This window comes from Salvelinus alpinus, chromosome 13, assembly GCF_045679555.1.
Source record: "Salvelinus alpinus chromosome 13, SLU_Salpinus.1, whole genome shotgun sequence".
Classification (NCBI taxonomy): domain Eukaryota; kingdom Metazoa; phylum Chordata; class Actinopteri; order Salmoniformes; family Salmonidae; genus Salvelinus; species Salvelinus alpinus.
Window position 1 is genome coordinate 10,669,344 of NC_092098.1, and position 20,948 is coordinate 10,690,291.

The window sequence follows — 20,948 nt, forward strand, 5'->3', positions numbered from 1 at the left end:
TAGTTTTTAAAAACGTTTTTTAATTATTATTTACAAAATACTTACATGACCACATAAAAAAAATACTTTGACTACCAGATTCTTCAAAAATTAACACAAACAAATGAGACAAGATTATAGAGAGATTAAAATTCATATTTTCATCATACCATACCCAAAAGATGGAACTACAAACTTTGCACTCGAATCTTCAGTGATAAGATTAGTCTATGGAGGGCCTCATCACTGCATCCATGAGATTAAAGATACCTAGAACAATGTATCTGCTTACTGGATAAGACATCATACTAGTCAGACGTTAAAGTGGATGGAAATGAATAGCAAGTCAACTTGAAATGTTTTATATAGATCAAATACAAGATCAACAGAAAAAACACCTCCAGTCTGTTTACCATGAGTAGAAACTAGGGTAGTTTCAGTCTAGTTGGCATAATGACATTTGCAAGCTGTTGACCGAACCTTGCCTGACACTTACTGTAGTAAAGCAATTCCATGGTGATGCAAACTCTGCCCAACAGATGCCCAACAGATACAGTGCCCTCGGAAAGTATTCACACCTCTTTACTTAAAAAAATTGATTAAATGTAGATTTATTTTGTCACTGGCCTACACACCACACACACTAGTCAGTTGTACAACGGAACACATTCAACTGAAATGTGTCTTCTGCATTTAACCCAACCCCTCTGAATCAGGATTTCACCATGAGACCAACGGTGACTTTAAAACAGTAACAGAGTTTAATGGCTGTGATAGGAGAAAACTGAGGATGGATCAACAACATTGTAGTTACTCCACAATACTAACCTAATTGACAGTGAAATAGGAAGCCGATATAGAATAAAAAATATTCCAAAACATGCATCCTGTTTGCAACAAGGTACTAAAGTAATACTGCAAAAAATGTGGCAAAACAATTAACTTTTTGTCCTGAATACAAAGTGTTATGTTTGGGGCAAATCCAACAGAACACATTACCGAGTACCACTCTCCATATTTTCAAGCATAGTCGTGACTGCATCATGTTATGGGTATGCTTGTAATCAGTTGAGGCTGCTGAGGGGAGGACGGCTCATAGTAATGGATGGACTGGAATTAATGGAATTGTGTCAAACGCGCGGCTTCCATGTGTTTGATAACATTCCATGCACTCCATTCCAGCCATTATTATGAGCCGTCCTCCCGTCAGCAGCCTCCACTGCTTGTAATCATACATTTCTTCAGGATATAAAAGGAATGGAGTTAAGCACAGGCAAAATCCTAGAGGAAAACCTGCTTCAGTCTGCTTTCCACCAGACACCGGGAGAGGAATTCACCTTTCAGCAGGACAGTAACCTAAAACACATGGCCAAATCTACACTGGAGTTGCTTACCAAAAAGACAGTGAATGATCGTGATTGGCCGAATTACAGTTTTGACTTAAATCTCCTTGAAAATCTATGGCAAGACTTAAATGGTTGGCTAGCAATGATCAGCAACCAATTTGACAGAGGTTGAATCATTTTGAAGTGAATAATGGGGAGTGTTGCACAATCCAGGTGTGGAAAGCTCTTAGAGACTTACCCAGAAAGACTCACAGCTGTAGTCACTGCTAAAGGTGATTCTAACATGTATTGACTCAGGGGTGTGAATACTTATGCAAATGAGATATGCATTTAATCTTCAATAAAATGTGCTAACATTTCTAAAAACACATTTTCACTTTATCATTATGGGGTATTGTGTGTAGATGGGTGAGAAACAAAATATATTTCATCCATTTTGAATTCAGGCTGTAACAACAAAATGTGGAATAAGTCAAGGGGCGTGAGTACTTTCAGAAGGCACTGTATGTCAGGTGAAACCAAATGTCTCCAAAGGGTTTATGCTGTCCTGGGATTACTCCTCCGTTCATCTGCTGCAAACTCTCCAGACATCAGTGTCCTCCGAAACATTGAGAGAGCAGAGATGCGCTATGGCTCCCAAGCATCAGTTGCCTCTGAAGCGCAGGTCGTAGCACCGCACAGAGCAGTAGCAGGCTTTGGGACTGCGTCTCACTGTGCCGGCGGTGGCGGGTCCAGGGTTCGTTTGGGCGAGGGTGCGGTGGGGACTACGGCAGTGGACACAGACTTGGGGGAGCCTGCTGCAGAGAGCTGGGCTGGCACCGTCCGGAAACGCACCTGGGGGAGACAAGGCACGTCAACAACTCCTACACCCGATGCCTCGGGCCAGGAGTTTTCCCCCCCCATCACATGGTCAGGAAATGCTCCTGCATACTAAACGTTACTTTTCCTACAACTGAATTCAGTTTGTTTGTGTGCTGGGTGAGTATTGAAAAAGCTGCTGACTGACCTGAGTGGCCTGCCCCTGTTGCTGCAGCTGCTGTAACTCTTGAGCCGTGACAAAGCTGACTGGCTTGTTCCCAGCTATCAGCTTGGTGCCTGCAGGCATGGCGGTGAGGATGATGTTCCTGCCCAGACTGCTGATACTGCACAGAGCAGAGACCATAGAGAGACACCCTAGTCAGTCTATACCAGGCTGCTTACTGCCATGGGGAAGACTTGACACATATATTGTTACAGACCATTAAGGCTGAACATGAGGACTCACTTTGTACTGACGTTTCCTTTCAGTATGGGCGTGGTCATCCCACTCTTGCTTTTAAGTGGTTGGCTGAGGACAGACAGAGGCCCTGGGATCCGAGCTGGTAGCTTCCCCTGGGGAAATAAAGACCAAGATGGGGAGAATCATTGGAAGACCATTTCAAAAGGTGGGGTGGTGGGGGCTATAGAGAACGTGGCTAGATAGAATGTCTTGAAAATAAAACATATCCCTTTACGATAAACCTCCCGACTCCTAACTAGAGTGCTGTTATTATACAACCATCCTGAATCCCACAGTAAATAGAAGAGGTAGATAATAGTCATGTTGATGAAGCTGTGGGTCTTACTGGTCGTGTGGACACCACTGTGGCTGTGACGGGGACCTGGCGGACAGTAGCTGTGGCTGTTCCCTGAGTCAGAGAGCCTGAGGCAGAAGGGCCAATCGTCACCCCTTTAGCTACAGCCACTCCGCTGGTGGCTATGGGGACAGTCGCAGCCCTAGTGGAGACTGGTTTGCTGCCGGTGGTGGTTGTCACGGTGATGGCTTGACCCCGTTTCTGTGGGATGACCCCGAGGCCGGGCATTATTCGTATGGCGGTGCCACTCTTCGAGTCAGACGAGGAGACGGTGGAGAAGGTTCTGGCCTTCTGCTCGGCCATAGTGACTGCCAGGGTGGGCATCAGGCGCATAGCGTCCCCTGCAGCCTTCAGCAGGGTGGTGGTGCCAGCGTAGGTCTTGCTCGTCAGAACGTCACCCGAGGAGGAGGCTGGGCTGCAGGGGGAGGAGTGGTGGGGTGGGGTCAAATGGAGAGTAGCAGATATGCTCTTGGTGGTGGCGGTGCCTAACATGTCGGGGGTGAGTTTGAAGGTGGTGACGGGGGACTTGGTGAGGGTGGCCATCATTTCAGGTGTGATCCGCAGCACCGTCTGTCCTTTAGAGTCTGTGGTGATGGAGGAGAGGGGCAGGCGGAGCACATCTTTGCCTTGGATGCGGAGATTCGTAGCGGGTATTGGAATAGCTGCTCCACCTTGAGCCGTCACGCCCATCTGGCCTGTGATGGCCACCTTTAGAGACAGAAATGATGTGAGCATGAAACACAGGAAATTATTTCAACAAAATGTTAAAAGAAGGCTCTTTCGTGAACACATTACATTGAAACTATAAAGATTAAAATGTTCTCTTTGAAAGCTTATTTCCATGTAAACCCTTCTTAAAATGTCTCCTACGGAAATCTACCATTTTCCTGTTCACCTGTTGGATGATGTTCTGGCTGGTGACTCCCTGTAGGACAGCGGGGGAGGCAGGGTGGTGTGCAGGGCTGCCAGGGAAGCCAGTCTGAGCAGTGGTCAGGCCTGACATCGACAGGGTCGTCTGCCCTCTGGCTGCCTGCCCCTGGGTGGGGCTACCAAAAGACAGGGTCCTTAGTGGTAACGACACCACGGTCTGCTCACGGTAACAGTGTGAAGAGAGGAGAAACACAACCCTTCAATTACATGCACCGGTGCATTACAGCAAAGAAATGTCAAAAGTAAAAGTAAATCATTTCAAATTCTTCATATAAAGCAAATGATCCGGAATCATTTTATTTGTTAATTTACTGATAGCCAGGGGCACACCAACGCTCAGACACAATTTACAAACGAAGCATGTGTTAGTGAGCGCGACAGATTGGGGGCAGTAGAGATGACCAGGGATGTTCTCATGATAAGTGTGTGAATTAGGCCATTTTCCTGTCCTGCTAAGCGTTCACAATTTAACTAGTACTTTTGGGTGTCAAGGAAAATGTAGGGACATAAAAGTACATTATTTTCTTTAGGAATGTAGTGAAGTAAAAGTTGTCAAAGTACAGATACCCCAGAAAACTACTTAAGTAGTACTTGTAAGTATTTTGACTTAAGTACTTTACACCACTGCTGTCCATTACTGCTTATCACTTATTAACCATCATTTATTCACATTACTTTAATATTTGATGACTTTATTACTTCATTCCAAGTCATCTCATCTCTATAGAGCTGCTGCCTGTGTTGTCTGACAAAAATCACTATTTTAGTAGTTCTTCAAAGTAAATAAGGCATACTTTTATGACTGCTGAATAACTATCAATCACGTAGTATTTTCATGCTCTTGGAGCAAATGCTTTCAATCCCTCCCGAATGCGCATTCTCTCTTCTCTGCTCCGCACAGACCGGACAAGTTTAAGCGGCCGCGCAATGGATTATGGTCATTGTAGTTAATTACCATGTTTTCTGCACTAAACTATGTAGAATATTGGCCTGTAACTACAGCTCCTTACTACATCGCACAGTTCAGGCTTGATCCGATTTATCTCTACAGAAACTGCACATCGAGCTCACAGGAAAAAGAACAAACAAAATGGAAGACATCGGTCAGTTAGTTGTTTAAAAAACAAAAATGAACCAACGTTTCGGGTAATCGCTCAGCACTGCTGATTAATAGAGTTAAATACTGTGCAAATTCCCGGGAACTATTTTTTAGCTCTTCTCAAAATTAATTTCAAACTAAAGAGACTCAGTAGTCAGAATAGGATTGTTGGTAACAGAATGGTCAGTTATTCACCTGTGTGATGACCTTAGCACCCACGGTGACTGGCACTCTGATCTGTCGAGGGGTCTGGTGCACCAACATGGCCTGCTGTCCTCTTGCTGTCTGGGCAGAGACCACTCGTACCTGAGGCGGAGAGCCTGACTGGTGGCCCACTACCCTGGCTGAGTGCTGGGAGGTAGCTGGCTGAGAGATCTGTGGGCCAGACTGGCTGCTGGACAACAGGGTCCCCAGTTGAGGAATGGGGGGAGGAGACACTAAGAGAAAACTAAGAAAGAGAACAGGGCATTAGTACTTCCATAACATCAAGAATATACAAATACTGTATGTGTTTAATTGAGCCTGATAAGACTTCATCCACAGAAGCTGTTTTATACTGACCCAGGACCGGTCTTGACCGAATCTGGGATCCCAGCTTTGGTGGGGGTTGTGGCTACAGGGGCGAGGGGTGATTTGGGGGTTCCAGGGGTGCTGGGAGTTGGGGACATGGGACCCCCCATATCACCAGCTTCCAAGCCTCCAGAGGTCTTACCACCGTCCTCCTTACTGCCAGACTTATAACACACAGGATGGTTAGTCACCATCAACACACATACCATAATATACACTGAGTGTCCAAAACATTAGAAACACCTTCCTAATATTGAGTTGGGGCATGGGCTCTAGAAAGTGTTGAAAGTGTTCCACAGGGATGCTGGTCCATGTTGACGCCAATGCTTCCCACAGTTGTGCCAAGTTGGCCGGATGTCCTTTGGGTGGTGGACCATTCTTGAGACACACGGGAAACTGTTGAGTGTGAAAAACCCAGCAGTGTTGCAGTTCTTGACACAAACCAGTGCGCCTGGCAGCTACTACCATACCCCGTTCAAAGGCACCTAAATAGTTTGTCTTGCCCATTCACCCTCAATGGCACACATACACAACCCATGTCTCAAAGCTTAAAAATCCTTCTTTAACCCGTCTCCTCCCCTTCATCTACACTAATTGAATTGAATGGATTTAACAGCTGACATCAATAAGGAATCATAGCTTTCACCTGGTCAGTCTATGTCATGGAAAGAGCAGGTGTTCCTAATGTTTTGTCCACTCAGTGCATGTCAGGCAACAACAGAGCTCATTATATAGAAACAGTTTGACTAGTCCATCAGGATTCCATTGACAAGTGGTTCAGCCAAGACTTTCCACATTCAAAGATGCCAAGTCTCCAGAGAGAGTATGTAAGAGTATACAGTATAGAGGTTATGAACCATCTATTTGTCAGCAGTACAGTAGTCACAGCAGAGTAGAGGCGGTGGGACTCACAGGCTTGGATGCAGGTTTAGGTTTCTGCTGCAGTGTCTTTCTGGCCTTGGCAGCGGTAGCTTGAGCCTGGTGAATTTTCTCTGGATGGGGAAAGAATTACGACTTGTTGTTAAAGTAGTTGTAATAGTCAAACTTGGCGTTTCGTTAGCCAATACAGAGAGCTGGGAGAAACTCTTGGCGCATAGGCATTGGCTTAATCTACTAACAGATCTCCCACAACACCTTCACCCTAGCCTTAACCCAGTCGCTAGCACGCCAAAAGCACAGAGCCACGCCTCAGTCGTGCGATTCTCTAAAATTAAAAGACGACAAATACTTCACTCAGTAGGTCACTCCCACTAAGGCCAACTTTGAGTGGTTGATATCCCAGGTGTATATGCACTGTGCACAATAGCCTGGGGACGAGGTTACAGCATTTGTGACAATTCCTATCCTATTCCTCTCACATTCCATTGGCAGAATGTCCTGCTCACCAAACTCCTCCTGACCGCGGTCGCGGTGCAGGTAGTTCCACAGCTTGCGGACGATGTCATACTTCACACAGGGGTCCTTCTCATAGTGCAGCCTGTCCAGAGCCCCACTCACAACCGTGTTCACCTGCAGGAAACAGCACATCAGGTGCCTTGCTCCGTCACAGACAGACAAACACCGACCGAACAGCTGTGTCAAAACATTGTGTATACGAGTGACAACAACAACCCAGCAACAGTGAATCTCTAACCTGAGCACTGGTGACATCTGGTGCCAGGAACTGAGAGTCCTTGAGCAGCTCACAGATCTCAGCCCTGGTCCCCTCTCCGTTGGGCAGCCGGGCTGCTGCGTCCCGCACTGAGGAGGAACAGCAGTCCAGTCACATACCTCACATCTAACCTAAAGCTACTGCAACAACATCTCACACTGACAGGGTCAGTCTTACCCAGGGAGAGGATGGTGACATAGGCTGGGCGGTCCGAGCGCAGCAGAGTGTGTTCTCTGGCTTTGTTGAGAGACATCTTGTCAAAGACCCCTTTAACAGGCCCCACCTGAGACTCAAAGCCATGCATTCTGAAGGTGAAGGCTTTGTGTGGCTGGTCATACCGCTGTTGCTCCTGATGATCAAAACAAGAACATGGACACGTAACGATTGCAGAGAATGTGTGTGGTCTTTATGAATAATACTCGATACAGAAGAGATCCTAGACTAAAAAAGGTAGAGACGTGACACTGACCTGCACTTGAAAAACATGCCTCTCGTCTCCAGTGCTGGCCCGCACCACGTAGTCTGTCCAACTGCTTAGTTCCAGAGAGAACAGAAAAAATTATTACAATAAAATCCCTCTATGGCAATGAACACATACACCAAGTCATTCTGAGTAAGGTCATCCGTGACATGAGTAACATGGAAACTTACGCTCTAGGGGTGGGAGAAGTCATCTCTGTTAGTTCTTCACATTCTGCCTGTAGAGGACATTGTTATTTTAGTCAAAGTGTATTACAGGGAACAGAAAACGACCACCCTGACAGAGAGGAGATAGAGGTGAAAATGCGTAACCGTAATACCTTGACCACAACCAGGTCCTTGGAGTCGACCCACAGCTGCCACAGAGCACTCAAATCCTTCTGTCCATTCTGACTGGGACCTTCAAGACCTGAGATTGAGACAAATCTTTACATCTCAAACTTCTGAAATATTTTCATTTGCATTGTGCCAGAATTTGGACAAATCAGCTAACTGACAAAAGAGATCTTACCAATCCATTCCCATTGCTGTGAGTTTTCCCTGAACACAACATAAGGGGTGAAGCCACTGGGAAGAGCCATCATACCAACTGAATGAGAGATCGGGAAGATGGTGAGCAAAGAGCAGAAAGAAAGATAACGATAATGACACATTACTGCTTTAAATGATCCAGAGGAGAGGGAGTCTAGCGTGCTCACCTTTACTCTCCCCAGCCAGGAAGTGCAGGGCCGGCAGCACCATATCTGACCAGCAGGAGGCCGGGGAGAACCGAGGGTTCAGGGAACTAGCTGGAGATGTCTGCCACTGTCGGACCTTCTCCTCCAACTAACACCGGGACATGCATGATTCATTAGATCCTTTTCAAGCCTTACAACAGTTCCAATACAAAGTTAGAGTTCAGCTCATCACATACACCAGTGGTTCTCAAACTGGGGGTCGCGAGTGTAAAACTGACCCATTTTGATCTGGTTACTAACATAAGTTACTAACATATTGCACCAAATTGTTGTCTCAAAAACATCTCATCTGTGCAGAACCAAAAAGTTGCACGTCTTGACTGTTGACCAATGACCAGCCGTCACAATTGCTGGGCGCACATCCCTAGATTAGTGACATTTTCCCGGATTTTGCCTGGCAAAAAACTATTTCTCAAAACAGCAGTAACATCGCACTACCTTCAATACTTATGGGATGAAGATGTAACATGTTCTGGCGAATGAATTACGATATTTGTGAGGAAAGGCCATACTTTTCATCCACTCCTGCAACCTCTGCTGCATAGAAGCAGGCAGTATCCTACTGTAGCTGCTTGCTCTGGACTCCAGAGAAATGGCATGATATCTCTACTTCATATTGGCTCCTAACATGAATGACTTTCAGCTAAAAATGCAGGTATAAAATGTAGTTTATTTCTGTATCTTGCGTTTTCAAAATGCAAGATTTGAACCACTTCTTTTTGGGGGTCGAGGGTCAAAAGTTTGAGAACCACTGACCAATAAACACGAGTGGCACGAGTGAATACCATGGCTGTGCTGGCGAGCCCCTCTAGTCTCAGGATATTCTCCAGCAGGTTGAAGAAGGTCACAGCAATCTCCTCCACCATGACAGGGTTGTCCTGCACCTCCCCCAACGGCCTGTAGATGGCGATAGAAGATGCACATGAGAGCAGGCCTACGCAGAGTGAAAAGCATGGACTGCAGTGTGCAATTGAATTCATGACCGCATAGAAATATCGGTAGCACAGGAATATCAGTAAAGCTGCGATTTTGCTTCATTTCATCAAACGTATGACCACAGATGTCCTAACGTATCAATAGCATGCCATATTTAATTAGAAACTCTTGTCTGGTAAAAATGGCATCTTTGTGAGATGACTACATAAACTCACTCTTCCTTGACCCTGGGCAGTGGAGTGACTGGGGTGTCAAGTGATGGAGCTTCTGAAGGCATCAGAGCCTGACAGGGATCCTCGGACTCCACTTTAATTCTCCTCATCTTCTTTCTCCTCTCCTCCCTCATCTTCCTCTTGGGCCGAGCCGGGTCAAACAGTGCTAGATAATAGAAGGTTACAAGTTCAGATTGTTTCGACATTAGCTGTGATCACAGGATCTTATAGAGTCCGGCTATGTACGATTCATTTCGCTTTACGTTTACGGTGTTGGTGTTTGTACTCACCCATCATGGCGCCTTTACAACCCACGTCCACTCTAGACATCATGTCGCCCAAGTGGATGTCAGAGGTCATCAAATCTGGATGATCCTGTACAAATAAGAATGACTAGGATTAGGATGCGAGGGGATGTTGTACAAGATGATATTAGGTCGAGAGTGTCCCTCATATCCATTCACACATTGATTTCGGGATTCAAATGGGCGGCAGATTTCTGGGATGTTTTTGTGTATGGAGAAGCATAGAAGAAACTAACCGGTTGACGTCTCCTCTTGTCTCTATGTCTCCGTAGCATGGCTCTCATGTCATTCGCTCCCAGCTTTGGCTTATCTGTGTGAGCAAACGTCCCAAATCTTCAGTCGGTCTATCTGCACAGCCTATACATACACTACAGTAGCTGTATAAGATAGACTAACTGACCGGTGGTTTTCATGTCCTGGGTGGAGAGACTGGGCAGAACCCTGACAGAGACCGTAGGTGTGGGAGAGGAAGGAGACTGAGGTGTTGGCAGCGAAGAGGCTGTACCCGCAAACACAAAGAACAACATATGATTGGTTCAGATTGAGATTGACCCATAGCGAACAGGGAAAGATGAACAATATGACACTTAATCAATGCTGCTAAACGCAATTCCGTTTCAATCCAGGCTGATGAAAGCAGGCTCACCATCATCGTCAGATGACGGGTATCGGTCTCCACACTCCGTTTTAACTTCCCTTAGTATCCAGCAGACTCTTCCTCTGCCCCTCTGTTCCTGCATCTCACCAGGCGTCCGGGCGGGGCACTTTCTCTTTACCGCGATGTCAGGGCCACTGCGGACCGCCAACTCCAGTAGTTCCTAAACCCGCCAAAATAATATGAACATACTGACGGAGGCCATTCACCTTGTGCTTGAGACCGAAGCTTGAAGATGTCTGCCGTACCTTTCTAGAGACCAGGATCTGTTTGAGGAGTTTGTGGTAGTACTGCTGCAAAGAGTAGAGCTGACGTTTTTTCTGGGACTTGGCACACAGCTCTCTGTACATGACCACTTCTGGATTAAAATGGCCATCTGGGGAGAGCACAGAGTCACACAAAATCCAGAAACGTACTCAAAAAAACAAGCAGTTTGAGAGAGATGGGGAGTGTTACCTCTGAACAGTTTCTGTGCAAGGTGCAAGGGGTTTCCGAAGCAGAAGTTCTGGTTGTTGAAGAGGTCGCTGATGGTGCGGTCCTGCTCAGAGGTGTTGTCGTCGGGAAAGTGCGGTAACAATTGACGGAGATGCTGCCTCTGTTCATCGGTCAGTACTTTAGACCATGTGCTTTCACTCAGCACAGCGAAGAAGATTTCAGGCTGTTTGCAAAACAACATATACACAGAATTGTAAATGCAATGATCACGATACAGTAAACATAATGGATACACAGCATATAACGAGAAGCAATTCCACAAGTACCAGAATGATGCAGAGACTCCGATTATTCACTTTTTATTTAAATTTTATTCTTACCCCTTTTTTCTCCCCATTTTTGTGGTATCCAATTGGTAGTAGTTACAGTCTTGTCTCATCGCTGCAACTCCCGTACGGAGTCGGGAGAGGCGAAGGTTGAGAGCCATGCGTCCTCCGAAACACAACCCAACCTAGCCGCACTGCTTCTTGACACAACGCACATCCAACCCGGAAGCCAGCCGCACCAATGTGTCGGAGGAAACACCGTACACCTGGCGACCTGGTCAGCGTGCACTGCGCCTGGCCCGCCACAGGAGTCGCTATTGCGCGATGAGAACAAGGATATCCCTGCCGGCCAAACCCTCCCTAACCCGGATGACGCTGGGCCAATTGTGCGTCGCCCCACGGACCTCCCGGTCGCGGCCGGCTGCGACAAAGCCTGGGCTCGAACCCAGAATCTCTGGTGGCACAGCTAGCACTGCGATGTAGTGCCTTAGACCACTGCGCCACCCGGGAGACCCCGATTATTCACTTTTAAAAGTATGCCAAACAAAAACCATTGATTGCAAAGCTAATCAAACCATACAACTCTATCCACAAGGAATCATTTGAATAGAACATGTTACAAAGACACATTTACTCAAAGAACAGCGCAGATTCAGATGTCTGCAGAAGGAATGGTGGTGTCAGCTATGATATGACACCTTGAGTTTGAAGAAATCTATTTTGGTTATTGAATTACGGTAAGTGAAGTGGATGGACACCCAGTAACCGAATGACAGTAACAGAATGACATCGTGGGTCCTTGATCTGTACTATGCAGGAATGTCTAATTATGAACAGGCACACAAAAAGGTAAACATGTAATATCCTCCTTTGCATGTTTGGGTATTATTCGACACACTGGCTATTATGCTAATGAGCGCCGCCACCAAACAGTACCAAGTTTGGTTGGTCCAGATCAGACCAAATCTGTACCAAGCAGAGAAATATACACAAACGTGGATTCAGTGGGTTCGGTTATTTCAGCCACACCCGTTTCTGACCGGTGTATACAATCGAGCACACCGCCATGCAATCTCCATAGGGAAACATTGGCAGTAGAATGACCTTACTGAAGAGCTCAGTGACTTTCAATGTGGCACCGTCACAGGATGTCACCTTTCCAATTCGGCAGTTCGTCAAATTTTTGCACTGCTAGAGCTGCCCCAGTCAACTGTAAGTGCTGTTATTGTGAAGTGGAAACTTCTAGGGGCAACAACGGCTCGAACGTGAAGTGGTAGGACACAAAAGCTCACAGAACAGGACCGCTGAGTGCTGAAGCGCATACTGCATAAAAATCATCTGTCCTCGGTTGCAACACTCACTACCGAGTTCCAAACTGCCTCTGGAAGCAACATCAGCACAATAACTGTTCGTTGGGAGCTTCATGAAATGGCCGGCCAGCCGCACACAAGCCTAAGATCACCATGTGCAATGCAAAACGTCGGCTGGAATGGTGTAAAGCTCGCCACCATTGGACTCTGGAGCAGAGGAAACACGTTCTCTGGTGTGGTGAATCACGCTTCACCATCTGGCAGTCGGACGGACGAATCTGACGGATGCCAGTAGAACGCTACCTGTCCCAATGCATAGTGCCAAGTGTAAGGTTTGGTGGAGTAGGAATAATGGACTGGGGCTGTTTTCATGGTTCGGGCCAGGGGTCTTAGTTCCAGTGAAGGGAAATCTTAAAACAACAGTATAAAATGACATTCTGTGAGTCCAACTTTGTGCCAAAATTATGGGGAAGGCCCTTTTCTGTTTCAGCAAGACAATGCCCCTGTGCACAAAGCGAGGTCCATGGTTTGTCGAGAACGTTGTGGAAAAACTTGAAATCTCAACACAACACAGAGCCCTGACCTCAACCCCATCGAATACATTTGGGATGAATTGGAACGCCGACTGCGAGCCAGGCCTAATCGCCCAACAGCTTTGCCCGAACTCACTAATGCTTGTGGCTGAGTGGAAGCAAGTCCCTGCAGCAATGTTCAAACATCTAGTGGAAAGCCTTTCCCAGAAGAGTGGAGTCTCTTACAGCAGCAAAGGGGGACCAACTCCATATTAATGCCCATGATTTTGGAATGAGATGTTCAACAACCAGGTGTCCACATACTTTTAGTCATGTAGTATATACATATAAACAGTACCAGTCAAAAGTTTGGACACACCTTCTCATTCAAGGGTTTTTCTTTATTTTTTATATTTTCTACATTGTAGAATAATAGTGAAGACATCAAAACTATGAAATAACACATATGGAATCAGGTAGTTACCAAAAAAGTGTTAAACAAATCAAAATATATTTGAGATTTGAGATTCTTCAACAGTAGCCAACCTTTGCCTTGACAGCTTTGCACACACTTTCCATTCTCTCAACCAGCTTCATGAGGTAGTCACCTGGAATGCATTTCAATTAACAGGTGTGCCTTCTTAAAAGTTAATTTGTGGAATTTCTTTCCTTCTTAATGCGTTTGAGTCAATCAGTTGTGTTGTGACAAGGTAGGGGTGGTATACAGAAGATAGCCCTATTTGGTAAAAGACCAATTGTATATTATGGCAAGAACAGCTCAAATAAGCAAAGAGAAACGACAGTCCATCATCACTTTAAGACATGAAGGTCAGTCAATACAAAACATTTCAAGAACTTTGAAAGTTTCTTCAAGTGCAGCAGCAAAAACCATCAAGCACTATGATGAAAATGGCTCTCATGAGGACCGAGACAGGAAAGGAAGACCAAGAGTTACCTCTGCTGCAGAGGATTATTTCATTAGTGTTACCAGCTTCAGAAATTGCAGCCCAAATAAATGCTTAAGAGTTCAAGTAACAGACACATTACAACATCAACTGTTCAGAGGAGACTGCGTGAATCAGGCCATGGTCGAATTGCTGCAAAGAAACCACTACTAAAGGACACCAATAAGAAGAAGAGACTTGCTTGGGCCAAGAAACATGAGCATTGGACATTAGACCAGTGGAAATCTGTCCTTTGGTCTGATGAGTCCAAGTTTGAGATTTTTGGTTCTAACCACCATGTCTTTGTGAGAGGCAAAGTAGGTTAACGGATGATCTCCGCATGTGTGGTTACCCATGTGAAGCATGGAGGAGGAGTGATGATGTGGGGGTGCTTTGCTGGTGACACTGTCTGTGATTTATTTAGAATTCAAGGCACAGTTAAGGCACACAAACATGGCTACTACAGCATTCTGCAGCGATACGCCATTCCCTCTGGGAAGCTGTCAAGGCAAAGGGTGGCTAAATAAATAGATTTGGATTTGTTTAACACTTTTTTGGATACTACATGATTCCATATGTGTTATTTCACAGTTGATGTCGTCACTAATGTTCAACAATGTAGAAATTAAAAATAAATTAAAACCTTTGAATGAGTAGGTGTCCAAACTTGACTGGTACTCTATATGCTTTAATAAATAAAAAAATATAGACTCTTAGCTTTAATTTGAAACAATTTGATGTGAGCATAAGAACTTCGCGTTAGTGCTCATGTGGCCTTTTACATGGAAACGCTAGCTACTCACATCCTCAAGCAGGTCTTCTGGAATGCTCACTCGACAGTCTCCCAACATGCACTCTTCAGTGATGCGCCCATCATTGGCCTTCTCTGAGTCCAGGGGGTCTGTCAGCATGTGATCAAGGACATCCATTCTGATATTCCTATAGATCTATAAAAAAATGAATAAGAATGAATTGCATTGGTATCTAGCTAAAAAACACACGTGTCCGGCATTGACAGTTAGCTAACTAGCTAGGATAAGGTAAACTTAACTAGAAGCGCTTTAGCCTGCGTTAGCTACATTTCTACAGAAAACAGCTACCTTGCTAGTTAGCTGGCTAACTATATATTATATTCTCATGTCATGGATGAAGAACAAGCCAATGCAAACTAGCTGAATTATGAACGCTAACGACGTTAGTTAGCTAAAGCAAGATAAGACACCAGCAAAAGTACGATTCAATTGAGTATTCTGCACACTTTGGATAGCTATGCTGGCTAGCATTGTGTGCTTAAACAATATATAATTAGCTAGATTTGCTAATAAAGCCTAAATTAACGAATTTACCTGAAAATAGAGCACACTTACATCGAATAAGAGTCAGATGCCGGGGATCATAATAAAGACGTACCGATACTGTTTCCGGTCTGCAGCCTTGGGTACTTCCGATTTCCCAGATATGTTTATTTTTTTATTTTTTTATTAACAACAAATCAATACAGAAAGTACATGAGGGAACACAAGTATATATAGATTATATACAATGGACAATCGAGCTAGGGGGTACAATATCACATTACAATTACACAAGGACATATACATACACTTACAATTCTAACAGCTTTTTTGTTAGTAGAGTATTTAACTGTCTTAAAATACAGTTCAATTTATTTTTGTAGGGTAAGAAAATGTGGTTTTTTTTGTTTGTAAATTTACATTTGTGTATATGAAATTTGGCCAAAAGAATAATGAAATTAATGACATAAAAATGTTTCAGCTTATTTCTATGTCACGTTCCTGACCTTATTTTTCCTTTGTTTAACTTTGTTTAGTTGGTCAGGACGTGAGCTGGGTGGGTAGTCTATGTTTTGTGTTTCTATGTTGGGGTTAATGTGTTGCCTGATATGGTTCTCAATTAGAGGCAGGTGTTTGACGTTTCCTCTGATTGAGAACCATATTAAGGTAGGGTGTTCTCACTGTTTGTTTGTGGGTGGTTGTCTCCTGTGTCCGTATATGTCTACCACACGGGACTGTTTCGTTTTGTCGTTCGTGTATGTAGTCTGTTCCTGCGTTCTTCGTTATATGTAAGTTCTCAAGTCCAGGGGCCTGTTGCACAAAACTAGGATAAGGGATTAAGCCAGGATATCTTGGTGATCCTGGCTCAATTGATCCGTAATCCGGTTGCACTAAAGATGGATAGGGGGCAGGAGGATATGTTATGGTATAAATTACCATGGAGATTTATTCTGTGGAGCTAGCCTGCTCCAGACCAGGCTAAATTCCAGGATCTATTTAATCTCATCCCTAATGTCAGTCAGCAGTCACCACAAATGGAAACCAATAGTTATTTCACTGCTCACTATACATTGTTATCACATATAACTAGACCCACTGTTATTATTTAAACGTTTGTGATCATTAATTTCAATGATTTTGGATAAAAAATGATTTTTAGATGATGTTGCTATCATTAGATAATTTACAGTTTCCCATAGACTATAAGGCTATATATAAAATGATAGAATATTAGGGCCACAGGGGGGAAAAAAACACAAGTCATAATATTGTAACCAGTTGTTTTAAAGGAGGACAGTTGTTAAAATGACAGATGTGGGGCATTTCGTGAAATTGTACTTCAGTATGGTTTCATAAACAAAGACATGCTGATGTGCCAGAATATTAAGTATCACATTGTCATAAGTATCAAAACTGTAAAAACAATATGTAGCTTTTCTGCAGAAAGAACCAGCCTCATAAATTTATGACTTTATCCTTTTTCTTCAGTGTGGCCCTAGTACTCTGTCATATAAACAAATACACATTCCATATGAATATAAAAACACAATGTGTAACATTATGTTCCTTTATTGAATAAGGACAAAACAAAGCAGGTAAACCATCAGCTCCTTTCGAAACTGAAGTCACAGTGACTCTACAAGATGGAAAGCACAGAATCCAAGCATATTATACAAAATGATACATACACATTCAAAGGTCTGTATATAACACACCCTGCATGTCTGCACACTAAAATAAATGCAGGACAAATCCATACACATCAACTGAACAGACAAATGAATGGATGCAGTAGCCTCCCTGCAGCCTTGTATTACACACAGTATACCGCACAAACATCATAAGAGGCCAAATTCGTCAAAAAACGAACCCAAAAATACCCAAATTCCTCTGCCACCGCAGGACATATTTAACCAAAATTGAAAGCACACATACTAACTAAAATAATTCAACACATATTGGTCCCTCAGCAGCCGACCACTGTCGTCATCAGGGAAGATTGCCGGATTGTCCCAGTCCATGGCTGGTGGCACTCTGGGGGCCCTCTCCTTCCTCAGGCAGGCCACATTGTGGAGGACAGCACAAGCCACAGTAATATCACATGCCCTAACAGGGCTGACCCTTAATTTGTGAAGGCAGTGAAAGCGTGCCTTCAGGAGGCCAAAGGTCATTTCAACTCTGGCCCTGGTCCTGGCATGGGCATGGTTGTAGGCCTGCTGTGCTTCCTGGGGGTCTGTGAAAGGTGTCAGGAGAAAAGGCTGGCAGCCATACCCCCTGTCTCCCAGCAACACACCAGAGAATTCACCTGTCAACACAAAATCTCATCATTACTACCTCATAAACACAGTGATATTCTTGACACAGCCATGATGGTTATAAATAGGGGTTGTGTGGCTTACCTTGTGATAGGCACTGATAGATTTCAGAGGCCCGAAAGATTCTGGAGTCATGACTGAGCCAGGCCATTTTGCCACAACATTGCTGATCACACAGTCAGCATTGCAGACCATCTGAAATCATAAGATGAGGAATATTACACCAATCAATGCACATCACTGGCAATGCAGAGTGTTCGTCAATGGACAATATCAAAAAGTTATGTTCACCTGAACATTAATGCTGTGAAAGGATTTCCTATTCACAAAATCGGCCTCATGGGCACCTGAGGGGGCTTTTATCCTTATGTGTGTGCAGTCCACTGCACCAATGACATTGGGGAAACCTGTCACACAAAGTAATGAGTATCCTACTATGTGTTAACAGTTGTCCTGTAATTTGTAGATCCTCTTACCTGCAATCCTATAGAACTCCTCTTTGATGTCACAGAGTCTTCTGTGGCCAGGGAAGGAGATGAAGACATCTGCTAATGCTTTGATAGCCAGACACACACTCCTTATTGTGCGGCAAATTGTGGCCTTGTTCAGCTGTTCTGCATCCCCCACTGAGTACAGGAAGGCTCCACTAGCAAAAAAGCGCAAGGCCACACAAACCATTTGCTCCACACTCAGTGCATGGCTCCGTGCAGTGCGGTGCTTAATCCTGGGACCCAGTAGTCTGCATAGATACCTGATGCCATCTGCAGAAAACCTGTATCTTTCATATAGATGGTCATCAGGGAAGGCCAGTGGGTCCAACCGGTCCCTGAAGACCCTTTCTCGCCTGAAGGCTCTCCTCAGCACAAGTGCTTCTTCATCCACCACATCTCGCACGAATGGGCATGCCATTGTCAGAGCAGAAAGGAACACACAATTTTGGGCCTTCATATAGGCTAGTGGCCACACCTGGTGCTGGGGGGGTGGGCAAAAGAGGGCGATGCCTTATAACGATGACTTGGTTGTACTGATTGCTGGGAAAATAAAAAAAACCTTAGAAAGATGCCACCGTCCTGTGTGCTCACAATAAGAGCTCATATGTCATGGCTCACTTGACTTTACGAGAATATACCTAATTTTTATTTTGAGCTGTGTCATCTTCTTGGAGCTGGGGGAGGAAAGAAAAATAATGATTAATACATTTGTGTTACAGTTAGCATACAGTGTACATTGAAGGCATATCTCACCTCCCTCTCAAGTTTTTTTATTTCAAGGTCCAGTTTCCTAATTGTCCTCTTTTTTATTTCGGACTCCAGTGCAAGATTTTCCATCTTTTTCTTCTTGTACTGAATGTCTATGTCTGCCAGTTCTATTTGGCGCCGGAGGTGGTTGCCATACAACTTTCTGATAGCTTGTGAGCTCTGTGAACACAATACAATTAGCGCAGCTGGAATTTGGCAGGATGTGGTGTCCTTTTATTAATACGCACTATGTTGCCAGGCTGGTTTTCCCACTGTATAGCATCTGGGTCCTGTAAAAGAAATTAGATTTTTTGATTTTGATGAGGACTCCTCACCATTGTAGAGTAAATAGTACTTTCACAGTCTTAACATGATACCTCATGCCTTCTGGAATCCAGAGAGATGGTCTCCTCCTCATCATCGTCTCCATCATGTGCTGTTGCTGCTGCACTGGGGCCTTCACCCTATCACATTTAATCGGATTCATATTGAAGCTAGTAGACAAGACATGCCAGGCCTACAGTATGCCTTTGATGGAGTACTCACTGGATCAGCATCGTCTGGTGCTTGTGCTGGTGGCTCTAACAGGAACACAGTGCTGCCAGACACTGCAAGGCAATAGGTAAACCAAAGTCAGACAGTCCAAATTGATTCAATATGAATGTGGTTGTATCCCATGTAGAGATGGAAGGACATACCTTGAATGAAGCGGGTGGCATCTTGGGAGGAACCTATGCTCGTCTCTTTCCCCCCAGGGATCCCCTCTAAGACGGGCCTGCCTTTATTTAGCTCCAAGGCCATGTCCTCTGCTGGGGTAAGGTCAGCCTTTGGTGACCCACCACCCGTGCCTTGTCTGTGGGTATTCTTTTTCACTGCTAAAACAGTACAGACAATGTGTGAGCAGGCACCTTCTGGGTACAATATATGCTTGTGCTTTGTTAAATATTAGTCAGGGACCATACCATTCTGCAGAATGTTCTTGTATTTGATTTTGACCTGCTGCCATGTCCGTTTTGGCCCGTTCATGTTTAATCTACACACACACACACACACACACACACATTTAATGGAGTCACACTGCAAAAAATTACTTGGTATTTTTGTCTTGTTTTCAGTAAAAATATCAAAAAATTTATCATAGCTTTATACAGTGTGATGGAGTTACTTTACACAATTTCACTCATATCTGCAGTGCATTTCAATTAAAAATTTAACCGTTTCATAATTACAGTACAACTGCATTTTTGGAGATGTGAATTAAATATTTGAATTGTAATTGTGATGTTTCAGCGGAGCGGTGAGTGTGTAATTGTGCACTACTTACGCATTCAGGCGGTCTGCAATACTTTGCCACGCTTTTTCTCTTTGCTTTATCACTGTGGCGGTGTTGCCTTTCTTCTTAATTATATCTTTTACCTCCTCGTATGCCTCCATGAGGATTTGTGCTTCCGACGGGGAAAAGTACGCGGCTCTAGTTGCCATGGTAAATCAGTTAATCTGTGATCTGTGGCGGGGTCTATTTGAGTGAGCCGTGAGCGCGCACCTATCCAGGATTGGTTTCACCTGGCTTAATGAATCCGTGTCTGCTCATCCTGGCTTGGTCTTTGTGCAACCAATTAAGCCTGGACGCACATGTTTTGGCTTCATTGAGCTCAGCTGAGTCATTTATCCCGGATGTCTTAATTCTACTTTTGTGCAACAGGCCCCAGGTCTGTCTACGTCGTTTATTGTTTTTGTAATTCTCTAGTGTTCTTCGTGTTTTCGGTTTCGTTTAATAAATCATTATGTCTACCTTCAACGCTGCGCTTTGGTCCAATCCCTACTCCTCCTCTTCAGACGAAGAGGATACAACACTGTTTCTGGGTGGTCATTACAAAAGGAGCAATTTGAGTTGATGTTTTCCTTAAACTTCTTCATATAGTGGTTGGCAGGATAATATTTATGAATCATTTTAAAGGAAACTTCCTTCATTTTGTTAACAAGTAGGTATGTGTGTGGCAACATCCAAACTTTTTTCCAACAGATATTATCAATAAATCCATTCCAATAAGGCATGACAT

General features: G+C 44.4%; 2 protein-coding genes across 10 annotated transcripts; both read right to left on the reverse strand.

Moving 5' to 3' along the window:
• Position 1: 1 nt before the first annotated feature.
• Positions 2 to 15,480, reverse strand: LOC139537038 (nuclear factor related to kappa-B-binding protein-like). Of its 3 annotated transcripts, none has more exons than XM_071337854.1 (26): positions 15,408 to 15,480; positions 14,844 to 14,987; positions 10,970 to 11,171; positions 10,762 to 10,889; positions 10,505 to 10,676; positions 10,259 to 10,357; positions 10,095 to 10,168; positions 9,844 to 9,928; positions 9,557 to 9,719; positions 9,191 to 9,302; positions 8,367 to 8,493; positions 8,180 to 8,257; positions 7,989 to 8,077; positions 7,840 to 7,886; positions 7,658 to 7,718; positions 7,366 to 7,537; positions 7,171 to 7,277; positions 6,923 to 7,046; positions 6,450 to 6,529; positions 5,529 to 5,701; positions 5,163 to 5,415; positions 3,834 to 4,025; positions 2,930 to 3,646; positions 2,590 to 2,696; positions 2,332 to 2,467; positions 2 to 2,159 (listed from the first exon to the last, which is right to left on the reverse strand). In XM_071337854.1, the coding sequence occupies exons 2-26, from the start codon at positions 14,967 to 14,969 to the stop codon at positions 2,034 to 2,036; spliced, it is 3,750 nt and encodes a 1,249-aa protein (XP_071193955.1). In that variant the 5' UTR covers positions 14,970 to 14,987; positions 15,408 to 15,480; the 3' UTR covers positions 2 to 2,033. The 3 variants fall into 3 exon arrangements, with proteins under 3 accessions (XP_071193955.1, XP_071193953.1, XP_071193954.1); XM_071337852.1 differs by having other exon boundaries at positions 7,658 to 7,721; XM_071337853.1 differs by having other exon boundaries at positions 7,658 to 7,721; positions 15,387 to 15,456.
• Positions 15,481 to 16,888: 1,408 nt separating this feature from the next.
• On the reverse strand, positions 16,889 to 20,596 carry LOC139537040 (putative nuclease HARBI1). 7 transcript variants are annotated; one of them, XM_071337860.1, is made up of 11 exons: positions 20,213 to 20,596; positions 19,851 to 19,921; positions 19,587 to 19,763; positions 19,435 to 19,496; positions 19,266 to 19,352; positions 19,137 to 19,178; positions 18,895 to 19,068; positions 18,780 to 18,815; positions 18,127 to 18,681; positions 17,735 to 17,845; positions 16,889 to 17,640 (listed from the first exon to the last, which is right to left on the reverse strand). In XM_071337860.1, the coding sequence occupies exons 1-8, from the start codon at positions 20,368 to 20,370 to the stop codon at positions 18,780 to 18,782; spliced, it is 807 nt and encodes a 268-aa protein (XP_071193961.1). In that variant the 5' UTR covers positions 20,371 to 20,596; the 3' UTR covers positions 16,889 to 17,640; positions 17,735 to 17,845; positions 18,127 to 18,681. The 7 variants fall into 7 exon arrangements, with proteins under 7 accessions (XP_071193961.1, XP_071193958.1, XP_071193960.1 ...); XM_071337857.1 differs by having other exon boundaries at positions 18,780 to 19,068; XM_071337859.1 differs by adding an exon at positions 17,942 to 18,057 and having other exon boundaries at positions 18,127 to 19,068.
• Between the last annotated feature and the right edge of the window lie 352 nt (positions 20,597 to 20,948).

Excerpts from the sequence above, each read along its gene's own strand:
- LOC139537038 (XM_071337852.1), bottom strand. The coding sequence starts at position 14,969 with ATGGATGTCCTTGATCACATGCTGACAGACCCCCTGGACTCAGAGAAG. Across the intron at positions 10,677-10,761 it reads AGATCCTGGTCTCTAGAAAG|GAACTACTGGAGTTGGCGGT; the intron begins GTACGGCAGACA and ends TGGCGGGTTTAG. Across the intron at positions 7,887-7,988 it reads AGGACCTGGTTGTGGTCAAG|GCAGAATGTGAAGAACTAAC; the intron begins GTATTACGGTTA and ends TGTCCTCTACAG.
- LOC139537040 (XM_071337857.1), bottom strand. The coding sequence starts at position 20,370 with ATGGCAACTAGAGCCGCGTACTTTTCCCCGTCGGAAGCACAAATCCTC. Across the intron at positions 19,922-20,212 it reads ATTGCAGACCGCCTGAATGC|ATTAAACATGAACGGGCCAA; the intron begins GTAAGTAGTGCA and ends GTGTGTGTGTAG. Across the intron at positions 19,353-19,434 it reads CACCAGACGATGCTGATCCA|GGTGAAGGCCCCAGTGCAGC; the intron begins GTGAGTACTCCA and ends TAAATGTGATAG.